Source organism: Ipomoea nil, unplaced genomic scaffold, assembly GCF_001879475.1.
Source record: "Ipomoea nil cultivar Tokyo-kokei standard unplaced genomic scaffold, Asagao_1.1 scaffold0666, whole genome shotgun sequence".
In the NCBI taxonomy this organism is placed as follows: domain Eukaryota; kingdom Viridiplantae; phylum Streptophyta; class Magnoliopsida; order Solanales; family Convolvulaceae; genus Ipomoea; species Ipomoea nil.
In genome coordinates, this window is record NW_017617094.1 from 1069843 (window position 1) to 1082496 (window position 12654).

General features: G+C 34.3%; 1 protein-coding gene and 1 long non-coding RNA gene across 2 annotated transcripts; both read right to left on the minus strand.

Annotated features, from left to right (window-relative positions):
• Window positions 1-1219: 1219 nt before the first annotated feature.
• On the minus strand, window positions 1220-2648 carry LOC109174814. Its single transcript, XR_002053185.1, has 3 exons — window positions 2495-2648; window positions 2272-2388; window positions 1220-1570 (listed from the first exon to the last, which is right to left on the minus strand). It is a non-coding gene; the product is annotated as an uncharacterized LOC109174814 (long non-coding RNA).
• Window positions 2649-7042: 4394 nt separating this feature from the next.
• LOC109174805 (probable receptor-like protein kinase At5g47070) lies at window positions 7043-10161 on the minus strand. Its single transcript, XM_019324042.1, has 4 exons — window positions 9760-10161; window positions 8576-8836; window positions 8187-8309; window positions 7043-7937 (listed from the first exon to the last, which is right to left on the minus strand). The coding sequence occupies exons 1-4, from the start codon at window positions 10075-10077 to the stop codon at window positions 7554-7556; spliced, it is 1086 nt and encodes a 361-aa protein (XP_019179587.1). The 5' UTR covers window positions 10078-10161; the 3' UTR covers window positions 7043-7553.
• Between the last annotated feature and the right edge of the window lie 2493 nt (window positions 10162-12654).

Here is a 12654-nt window from a genome sequence, read left to right on the forward strand (position 1 = left end):
CAGCATGCATGCTAGACACAAGCAGCATGCATGCTAGACACGAGTCCAGAGCATAACGATTGCTCAACCAGTCAACCTGCATCGGGTGAAATTGTTCAAAACCCAACCCCACCCCCACCCCAGTGCGTGCGGGTGCTCACTATGGGTACCTATCACTTATTATCTTATTAAAAAATTAAAAAAAAATTAAATTATTTAATAAAATAATAAAATTCACTAGTTATATAAAAACATAAAATAATAGATATATTCAAATATAATCACTAAATTGTTAATTTTTTTAAAATAAACTTGTTAGTTTAGAACTAAAAATAGTAAAATGTTAGTAAAAGTTTTAGAAACTTTTATAATTAAACTACATACTAGTACTTATTTTACTATATATATATATATATATATATATATATATATATATATATACACACACACACACACACACACACGATGGGTCAAGTGGGATTCTAGGCGAATTTTGTACAAAAAATTCAAACCTAACCTTACCCACCACAGGTTTAATTTTTTAAGACTCACCATCCACTATCACTCAAAAAAGACTAATCCATGTGGGATGGATATTCGTATAGTGGATTGAAATTGCCATCCCCTATTTGCTATTCCCCCAAGTTTGTGATTTGCTCGTTAGATTATAAAACTTCGCTCTATTCAAATTTGGGACAATGGAAAGGGGCACACGCTTGAAAACAATGGCCAGAGAAAATGCAATCGTTATACCTTGCACCACGGCACACAATGCCTCTCAAAACAACGTCGTTTTGGGAGGCATAGTAGGAAGTTGACATGATTATGTATATTTATTTATACAATTATGCATATTTTTTATTATGTACATTTTGTATACAATTATGTACATTTTTTTATACAATTATGTACATCCGAATTAAGAAATTTTTGTGTATTATGTTAAGAGTTGATGTATATTATGTTAAAAGTTTATGTTTATTATGTATTATGTTAGATTATGTGTATTATCTTTTAAAAGAGAGTATGTGTATTTTGTTATATAATTATATACATTCATGTATACAATTATGTGTATTCTAGTATAACATTATGTACATTTTTGAACAAGAAATCGATTTTTTTTAAGGAAAATTAACTGCCAAACACTGAGTAGCGAAATTTCGAAAAAAAAATAAAAATTGAAACGATGTCGTGGCACACAATGCAACGCGCACCGTGGTGTGGGATATAAATTGCCGAGAAAATGGTTGAATCATGTAAACAATCTAGTACTACTGCCTTTGTCTTTCCTAATCTTCAAGACGCAACTAGTGTATCAACATGAATAAAATTTCCCGGTGTTTATAACTCCACCATTAGTCCATTACACACGAAGCATGTAAGATTCAAGTACAAAACACTTAAAAACACGGTCACCAAATCACATTTTGAACCCAGAGCTTCCACAATGAAAATCCTCAAGTGTCATAAATCATACGTTTTCAAGGAACATTATCCAGAAAGATGCTTGAAAATTGTCTTGATTGGGATTTAGACTTGCAACTAGACTACTTTGCTGTTTATGGAGAGAACCCTTTCGCGTTTGAACCTTGTGAATAGAGCAAAAGATGTTAGGTGAGCACCCCGAAACGGGGTCCAACAGCAACTTGATTCAAGTTTAGCCAAAGCCCAATGTGGTTCTGTGATATTGGGGATCATGGTACCAAAGCAAAAAGAAAAAGGAATAAAAATGATTAGGGTAAAAGTACCCTACAGAAATGGTTAGACAAATACAAAACATTTTTAAAGACACCCCCATGTATCACAATCTCTCAGCAATAACAAGAACACCTCCATCTCAGCTGTCTTTGAAGTCTATAATTTGTTAAAATTATTTTGTTATTTCCAATTTCATTCTAAAATTCTAATCATCTGTTTGAATTTATATCCAACACTGATAGGCATACATATATAAACCCCCACAAAGAAGTGTATCAACACCAAAAGTTTCAAAAGAATTACTCCCTAATATAGTAATTCATTCATCTCTCCCATTTTATGTGTCTGATTCAATTAATGTGATTTAAATGAAGTTATTTTTAATACAAATTTTTCATAATATTAAATTTACTATTAGTATAAAATTTATATATTTAGAAACTACATTAAATTCTATTAAACACGAAAAAAAATCGAGTTTAATAAATACTAAAATAAATGGATAGTAAACACAAGAAGTAATATTTAACCAAAACCGAAGACTAGTTTGAGCTAATATATATACAAACCGAGAAGTGAAAGAGCAGTTACCGAGGTCAGGAATGTGGAGGATGTGAAGAATCGGAATCGCAATTGCTCTGGCGAAGAGTTTCGATCAGGCCTTGGAGCTCCTTGCGAGAAGACTCTCTGCCGAACATAAATCCATACCTGTAAAGATCCAAACAGAAGCGGGCCAATTTTCAATGAACTCCATAGCCACAGCCACAGGCCCTAGATTCACATATTGCAATACAAAATCAAAAATGGAACTAACCAGAAAGACACGGCGGAGAAGACGCCGGCAGTGGCGACTGTTTGTAGAAGAGTGAAGCCGCTCTTCTGCATCAGTTTGAGAGTGCGAGCTACGAGGGTTTAACCAAGATGCAATGTATGGAACTACGGAAGCAGTTGACAGCGGTTTTTCACTTTTTCGTTTGTGAGTTTGTGACCACCCAATGAATAAATACTGGAGGGTAAAATAGTAAAAATAAAATTTTTTTTTTTGATGAAGTAAAATTAATTGTTTTTTTTTTTTTTTTGAGGAAGTAAAATTAATTGTTTTTTTTTAGGAAATTAAAATTAATTGTTAAGTAGGGAAAATGACACATTTTTTTCCTGAGTTATATGCTTATAACACTTTTTTCCTTTGAATTATTCATGCATTCACATTTGCCCCTCAATTATTATAAAAGTGGCGGTTTTTTTCCTGATTATTAAATGGAGATTTTTACCTTTAAAATAAATATTTTATTTATTTATCTTCTTCAACAAAGTATCCCTTATACGTATGGATGACCACGGTTCGATTCAAATTGAACCGGACACTATAGCAATCAAATCGACATTTTTTGTTATGATTCAGAGCCATAACCCAATATTTTGGTTTCTGTTTATTAAAATCGTGAACTGAAAAAGATGGATCCTGAACCGTGAACCAAAGGTTCAAATCAGAACAACTACTAGCATTAGCTTAAAACTAGAATTATAATATTTGCAAATAGTGTATATTCTTTTTCGCATTTATTCTAATTCTCACATGTAAGTATATATAACCGCAATTTGGTTTTGATTTTGATCCGTCAATTCACGGTTTCAGATCCAATTTGAACAGCTGGTTCAAACTTTCTTTTAAAATTTTATTTTTTTATTTTTAAAATATTCTAAATTCAACAACTAATGCATTTTATTTTTTCAATTCAGAACATGAACTGACAGTTTCGGTTCGCGATTTTAATAAACTCTAGATATCGGGTTCCGGTTCTAAATTGTCATCATAACCTCTCTGTTTGGTTGCTATAGTGTTTATTCGGATTGAACCAAATCATGGTTATAATTTGTTGGAGAAGAAAAATAAATGAAATATTTATTTTATGGGTAAATATGTCCATTTAACATATCAGGAGAAAAACTGTCACTTAAATAATTCAGGGGGAAAAAAGTGTTATAAGTATATAACAGATGGGGGAAAAGTGTCATTTTCCCTTGTTAAGTACTCAAATTTCTATAGTAGCTGTGCCACAACTAAATAGCTAATATGCTGACGGGGTAAATATCAGCGAACGTCCTCCGACTTTGGTGGCACTGCCACTTTTAATCCTCAACTTTTAAATCAACCACTACCAATCCTCTTACTTTTTGTTTATAATCATCTATGGTCCTTCCGTTACACTTGGTCGTTTAATGTCGTTTTCTCAAGAGCAATTTGGTTCTTTCATAATTAATGCATTAAGTATTTTTTTTTTTGAAGAAATTAATGTATGAAGTATTACGGAAACCAATTTCGCCCTTTCAGTTGATAGGATAAATGAGTCATTGCTACTTTAGAAACCAATTCTGTTGCCTTAGATAATACAACTCACAAACTAATTATGTGAATCCCAAAACTATTCTAAGTCCAACAGAAGCACAAAACATTTACCTAAACCATGAAACTATATCTTCTCTTTCATCTCCACAAACAACACATTTACCGTAAATGTAATACAATATAAGCATTCTTATAGTAGGAAGTCACAAGCTGAATCAAGTTCTAACACACAAAAAACAGTGATATGCATACAACATATATGAACATTGATATACATTTTTTATTCCTTAAGGGGGCAAAATATTTGATTCCATGACATTACATCCACAATTTTTGGCCTACATTATAACTGAACAAAACACTATTTTTATTATTATTGTACAGAAGCTCGTATGAGAAACATTAATATTATTGACAAGCTGCCTCCCTCTCTTCATTTCTCACTGAGAATTTTCTGCCGTGAAGAAGCATTTCAGCCACCGATCTTCATTGATGCTCTCTCTATCATCATCGCCTCCTCCAGACAGTTCAGCCTCTACAGCAAATCACAAGGGGAAAAGGATATGACGTTGCTTCACTCCCATATCGCAACTACAAATTCACCCTTCATTGAATTCGTCGCCGCTTATACTCTCGCGTAGTCAGCTTACTCTTAAATGAAATGACAAAAATGACCAAAAAAAAAAAAAGTAAATGAATTTACTTACAAAAATACCACTAGGTTGAAGTAAATGTTTTATTCTGTAATTCCCTTTCTTTTTCATTGATGATTCTACTATCTCCTCTCTTCCACCCTCCTCCACATTGCAGAACAGAAAGCTCCGAAGATCCATATATCCATCAATGTCGATGGCACTGCCTAACCTTGCATGCTAAATTAGGGCATTTAGTTTTCGGCGATCAAAACTCCGGAGTTTAAAATTTTGCCTTGCCAAATCCTCAAAGGAGTCTCAATTCCATCCCGGATCAGAGTTTCGATTTACTTTTCTTCAATAATTAGGAAAAATCTGCTCTTGAAATTAAAATTAGCTAAAAATTAGGCATTTAAGGAATGCAATGCGCGGAATTTCTTTTAAAAAAATACTTAATATATTAATTATGAAAGGACCGAATTCCCCTTGAGAAAACGGCATTAAATGGCTAAGTGTAACGAAAGGACCATAGATGGTTAAAAACAAAAAGTAAGAGGACTGGAAATGATTAATTTAAAAGTTGAGGACTAAAAATGACAGTGCCACCAAAGTCAGAGGACGTCCACCGGTATTTACTCTATGCTGACGCTTGAATTGAAATGAAACTTAAACTTATGATCTTCTTTTTGAAAAATCAAAGACATATTTCAATTAAATTTAATGAGAAGTAGTTAAATCAGCTTAGTTGGTGTGAGTGATCGTACACTCTTGTCTTGTCCCATAAGAAAGGTCGAAGGTTTGAACCACCTCTCGTTCGTATAAGAAAACTAATCTGGATATTCATACTATCGTTTTTTGGACACTTTTAGTCATTCTCATGATTTTTTCTATTTTTAGTAATGACATTTTTGTCTCTTCATATTTTTCTTTTGTTATTTTTCCGGTTTCAACCAGTTTAATTGGTTTAGAACTTTAGGTAACCTCTGATTTTTAGTAACCATATTTTTCAACCAATTTTTAGTAAAGTCGTAAACCAATTAAACTGGTTGAAACCGGAAAAATAACAAAAGAAAAATATGAAGAGACAAAAATGCCTTTACTAAAAGTAGAAAAAAAAAATCATGAGAACGACTAAAAGTGTCCAAAAAATGATAATCTGGGATGTAAAATGGCAAAAACGATAGTGTAGGGTTAAATTTGGAATTGCCACTAAAAACAAGGGACCTCCGGTAAAATTAACTCTAACAGTTCAATATCAATTGATTTAATTTTATTTTTAAATCTAATTTACCTTTCGAAAACTTTTAAATGTTTTTTTTTTTAAATTAGGTGCTCGCCTAGGTGCTCATCCAGCCCCCGATGGACGCCTAGCGAGTTTCGCAACACTGGTAAGAATCGAGAAGAATTCATAAAGCGAAAGCCCTCTACACTAAGTCATCATATTGTCATAGACATTAGCTTGTTAATGAGTGATGAGTATAATGAAATTAAAATGTCTTATTTAACTAATTATTGAATCTTACTATACAAGTTAGGAAAAAAACTAAATTAAATTTTTTTTTTTTTGGAAAGTTACTGGCTTTATTACATTGTAGTATCTGTTCATGAGACTCGAACTCATAATTTTCCAAATGGAAGTCCAACCCGGATACCATTAGACCACATAGTCCTGGTAACTAAATTAAATTAAAGTTTCAACATTTTATTATTGTTGTACATGTAGATACATTGAAGATCTTATGTAGAGTATATTCCTAGAGAGTTCTTTGAGGAAGAAGAGGGCTTTAGAAAGTTGCATACGGTGAAGTGTAAGGACTAAATTGGCTATATATAACTTTTTTGTCAAAGTAAAAAGGGTGCCTTAGTGGATGCCAATAGTGATTCAAAATAAATTAGATATTCTTCCTTTTGGATTCCACCAAACATTTCCCATTCTACTTTGCCCCTTTTTTCCATTAAAAGATATTTTAACAATCTTTCATACACAACAAAGACCAAAAGTCCAACCTAGGATAGCATTATTGTCATTATCAAGTGATTACTAATAAGTGCATCCATAATTTCTTATAATACCAATTGTAACATCAAACGTTTAACACTATGCCAAAAACTATAGTGAATACACAACTTTATTTTCTTATATGTATTAACAATCAGCCTCACGTTTTGATGGCAATATACTAAACTCGTCTCTCCAAGCTGCTGTCCAACAATTGTATTCTCATTCAACAAATCGATATTTCACTCTCTCTACTTTAAAGGAGGGAAATCAAAGATGCAATTCTTTCAAAGGCATCATTGTCTAGTCATATAAGCCTAGCAATTGTATTCTCATTCAACAAACCGATATTTCACTTTCTCTCTACTTTTTAAAGGAGAAAAAAAATCAAAGATGCAATTCTTTCAAAGGCATCATTGTCTAGTCATATAAACACATGACTTTAGATAACAGGTCTCATGTATAATCTCTAATTCAAAACAAACAGGGTGTGGTTCAACAGTTAGCCTAAACAATACAAAAGCTATATTCACTTGATTCTTGCATTACTTCTTTTTTACAAAGAAAAATTACAGAAAAAAATGAGAACGAACCTCGATGTCGCCCTAATTAGTTACAAGCTTCAATTCCAGAATGACAAAGGCTAAGGCTTCCCATTTGCCTTCAGCACTTGAGCATCTAAGACCAAAAACAAAACGAGAGATAGAAACAACAGAACAAGAAAGTTCAGGAAAAAAAGTGTTGGTTATCAGCTGAGCATCCGAGATTTTATGTTAATCAACTTGCACGAGCCATAGGGCCGGGGTCATTTATCTTGCAGTTATCACCCTCGTTTCGGTTTTTTTTTCTTTTTTCTGTCAGGTACCTGTGGTGACGATTCTAAAATGGCAAGCTATCAACCCGAGGCTTCTGAAGTTTCAAGTTCTGAATCGTCTATCACTTGCTTCAAAATCTCCACGATGTGACTCATTGTAGGCCGGTCCCTTGCATCCTTGCTCAAGCAACTGTCTGCCAGCTTCGCAATCCGTCTTGCAGCCTTGAGAGAGTGTTGGTTTCTGAGGCGCGAATCGATTATCACGCTAAACCGGCTGCTGTCAGCGGGGTATTGCTTCACCCAATCCAAAAGCTTCTGCTCTGAAGAAGGGCGGTTTCTTTCCATAGTCCGTCTACCTGTGAGGATTTCGTACAGGACAACTCCAAAGCTCCATACATCGCTCTTCACAGACAAATGCCCGGTTTCAATGTATTCCGGGGCAGTATACCCCATTGTCCCGATAGGCTAACACCGTGCAAAATGGTTAACGTGAATTTAGTACAATATAAATAAAAAACAAAAATGTTTCTGGAAAGTATATATTTTTTTAGTACTACTGACTCTGTTACAATGCAGTATCTGATCATAACTACTTTCTCAACCTACTGAAGCACAAAGAGTCAATACCACCTCCAGGCTCGAACCCACAACCTCCCATATAGGAGAGCAACTTGGAAAGTATAATTATCATAATTTGTTCATAGCTTTACTTACAGCTGTGGACACGTGAGACTTGTCGCCCGTTGGTCCTTCTCTCGCGAGCCCAAAATCTGAAAGCTTCGCGTTGAAATCCTTGTCCAATAGCACATTTGATGTTTTGAAATCTCGGTAGATCACCTTCACATAATATTAAGTGCAGAGAAAGTTGTCATTGTCTACATGAAGCTTTATTACCAATAGATGCAGTTCAAACCGAAGGACATTTCGAAATCTACCAAAAATTACGGGCCTATATGTATGCATAAAGAACAAAATATTGTGCAGTAGAGCAAAACCAGTGGGCATGAACCGAAATGACATTTTGAAATCTAGGAAGTAATAAGCTCAAATGCTCTGTATCGACTCTATGTTTACGAATTTCAAGTTCAAGCTAAAAATAGTACCTTCACGTCCAACCCCTCGTGCAAATAAGCTATACCTTGAGCTGCACCGAGGATAATATTTAACCGCGTTCTCCAAGAAATTGTTGGCATGGAGTTGTTAAAAAGATGATCTTCTAGGCTCCTATTGGGCATGTACTCGTAAACCAGCAGGCGTTGGATCCCGTTTCTCCCATCTATTCCACAGTACCCTAAAAGTTTAACGAGGTTAGGGTGTTCCACGACACCGAGGAACTGAACTTCTGCAACCCATTGTTTGTGACCCTACAATATGGATGCACTGTAACATTTAGCTTGAGCTGTAGAGAAATTAATGCATCCCCTATTAGAAACCACCACCAAGAAATAACTGTTAATCGTTTAAAATCACTTTTAAAGAGAGAATAGTGTTGGTTATAAGTAGTAACTACAACAGATCAATTTCCAGCCAAGTCCCAAGCACCAACCTAACCCGAAAGTTTGGGAAACAAAGCTTTATGCCTTGGCTAAGATCCTAGTAAGAAACACAAGAGTGCCCCGCCAGCTAACTCAATTGGTTCGACCAATCACCCTAAACCCTTGCTCCAGAGGCCGTGTGGGGGTTTGAATCCCACTGGGGACCTGGGGGCTGGGGGTTGGGAAACATTGACCGACCAGAGGTGATGAAGACCCTTTGTGCGCTGACAGGCAAGGAGTGAGAACCCGGGGCCTGACGGGCAACTCGTGAGTATGGCGTAAGCTGGGAAACCTAATGTATCAACAAAAATACCAGAGTGCCCTTGCATTCCAAGTCTTTATGCATCTTCTAGAATGCCCAGAACACATAAACCCAAAATTTTCCAACACAAAAACCAGATATAGAATACATCAGTCCAAGAATAACCATCCAGTAACTACAAGTCAAGAAAATCTACTTCAAATTTTCAAATTGCAAGATTTCCCCCACAATTTCTAGTACAATCTCCTATTTCTCAAATGCAATAATATCATAAATCTGTCTAAAATTGACCAAAATATATTCTTTTTGTTTATCCTTCTCCAAATATAATTTACATTTAGCCAAGAACCTACCCAACTAGACCAAGAAAGGCTCTTGAGTAACTTTGGGAACAGATAGTTCACTTTTCTTCTAGCACTAAATAACCAAAAAAAAAAATTAGCAACAAATCAAACAATTTGAACTAGAAAGAGAAGATATATAGATATACCTGTGATCCATTAACATTGAGCTTCTTAATGGCAACAACAATTGGATCACCCTGGCCATCAGGGGGCTTGATTGAACCCTTATACACTCTCCCAAAACCTCCCTCTCCAACCTTCAACAGCCTGTTAAAGTTACACGTGGCTTCTCTAAGCTCAGAGAGAGAGAAAACCCTCAAATGTTGCCCTTTCTCTCTGTACATTTCCCTTATGCTTTTTGGTTTACTGGCTTTGCTGCTTCTTGCCCCAGAAGTTTGTTGTTTAGTTCTGCTTTTCTTCAACTCTGGTGCTGATTCCTCTTTGAATATGCAAAAACACTTCATTTTCTAGTTCTCACAATTTGTTTTCTTGCCAAGAAATGCTGATGATTCAATAATTCTATGAAGACATAACAGAAAGAAGCAAGAACCGATCTTTATTGAATTGTATGTATAATGTAATTGATGGTCATGTTCCTTTTTTGGATAATTGCTCTTGGACCCTCTAAAGTTTTTGGTACTATCACTTGGATACTCTCTTAGTTTCAAAATTACACTTTCTCCCATGGATTCTTGTAAATCCTATAAATATGTAGAGTAACCTATAAAAGATCAAATCTTTCCTTTTCTTTATTTTTTTTTGGTGTAAAAAAATGAAATATCTCGCTTTGAAATCCCATACCTCGATCTTACATAAATTGTAAAGAAGTTAAATCATGGTAACTTAGTGATCCCTTAGATAGGAGGACCATTTGTGCCCATAAAGAGCTATCCCCACAAGAGGGTGAAACTCCTACACTACGATGATAATGTTATTTTTTTCTTAATACTACCTCTTAACGTTCACCTCTCAACGTGACTTGGTCAACCTCGCCTAACATTAAAAAATGAATATATTTTTTAATTAAATATTATCACGTAGTAAAGATATAAATTTAGTAAGATTATATAACATTTCTATGCAAAAGATATTGGTAGAGTTTCATGCACAAATTAATTATATGGTATTAATTAATTTGAATTTTTTTTTTAAATAAACAATAACAATAAAAAATCTTTTTAGATATTTTGTGCAATCTGTAAAATGAGAAGTTCAAGTGAAACTAAAATAAATCTTAAGGTAAAATTTAATTCAAGTTATACCACATTGTCTTTGTAATGTGGGTATACAATTTTATATGCTCTAATGCAATTCTCGAAAATGTGAAATTCATTCAAATAATATAAAATTATCGAAATGATTTTAAAGTTCAATTTTATGTTCTCATAGATTTTTTTCTTCTTAAAATTTTAATTATTTTTCGAAATGTTAATTTGGGAATGTGATAGTATGAACCAAATATTCTCTAAAGATTTGTGGTGTAACTTAATGACAAGTTACACTTATTTTTATCAATAATTTGCAATTTAAATCTCATCCTTGTGTCCCCCATGAAAAAATAAAAACAATATAGAAATGTTGGGGTTGAAAGGAAATTATCCATTTCTTTAGTTGCATGGCGTGTGAGTTGGGATTTTGGTGTGTGGTCCAAATATTGACAAGTTAAGACTTACGGAGTATTAAATAACGCCAATGGGAATGCGAGAAAATCTTAAAAGAGAAAAGCAAACATTACTTTTACGTCAACATTGTCTTTGATAGTAAGAAAATAAAATTTGGCGAATTTGTTGCATCGATCACCTTAATGTCTTGTTTTAGATTTTTTTTAGGAATCTTGAGATTTTGGAGACCAGAGGAAATGAAGACATCTTGTGTGCAAGGTGTATAGGCAAGGACTACCAAAATGTAGGGCGTTTGGTTGGAATGAATGAATTAGGGGGGAAGGAATTGCAATTCGGTGGAAAAAAAAAAAAAAGAATAAGGTGAGAATAAAGTAGAAATTCAAATTACATTGTTTGGTATGCAAAAATATGGTTACGGAAATAAGTGATATAATGATTGAAATGTCATAATAATAATAATAATAATAATAATAATAATAATAATAATAATAATAATAATAATAATAATAATAATAATAAGAGAAAATTACACTTTTGGTCCTATGACTATTGTGGTCTTGTTAATTTGAGTATTTGACTTTAAAAACTATCAATTTAGTCTCGTAACTATACAATTTTTAACACATTTGGTCCTCCCGGCCAAATTGCCGGCCAAATGTTACCGGAAAAACATAATTCCTTTAAAATTGTTTATTCATGGGGGCAAAATGGTCATTTTAAGTTAACAAAAAAGGGGAAAGCTGGTTCTCCGACGATCTCTCTCACTTGATTCTCCAGTAGGCTCCCTTGACTTACGAACACGACGGATTCCTGAATCACAGTCTGCTTCAATCTCTTCTGTCTTTCTTCTTGAATCTTTCTTGCTTGTATTCTTCTTTCTTCTTGCTAGCATCCTTTCTTGTGCGAGAATGCATGGTGGGTCTAAGAATGTTGGTGGAAACTCGTCTCTGATCTCCTCTGTTTGGACCTGAGCTTCAGCAGACCTCTACGCACTCCAGCTTTTGTCGACATAATTGAAGAAGTAATGATACTTCAACAATTAATTTCCCTACAATTTATAGGCTTGATTTGTAGTGAAGTTTTGTCTTTTTGAAGTGTATTGAATTTTGCAAAACAAGGTGGCAGCACATCAACATAGCAGCGTGGGTTTTACAGTGTCTATATCATTATTTCATAAGTGGAATATTACCCAGGCCACTTCCCTCCACATGGTTTGATGTCCGCGTATCCGAATATGCAACAGTTCTGCCGCAATACTCAAAGCTCCGAATGAGGAAATTCTCGCTGCAATTTCGGCCAATAGTTGCGTCTCGCTGCATTCCGACCAACAGGGAAGAAGAAGAAATTGACTTGAAATTACCATTTTGCCCCCATGAATAAACAATTTTAAAGGAATTACATTTTTCCGGCAACATTTGA

Excerpts from the sequence above, each read along its gene's own strand:
- LOC109174805 (XM_019324042.1), bottom strand. The coding sequence starts at position 10,077 with ATGAAGTGTTTTTGCATATTCAAAGAGGAATCAGCACCAGAGTTGAAG. Across the intron at positions 8,837-9,759 it reads TCAATGTTAATGGATCACAG|GGTCACAAACAATGGGTTGC; the intron begins GTATATCTATAT and ends TCCATATTGTAG. Across the intron at positions 7,938-8,186 it reads AGTCTCACGTGTCCACAGCT|CCTATCGGGACAATGGGGTA; the intron begins GTAAGTAAAGCT and ends GCACGGTGTTAG.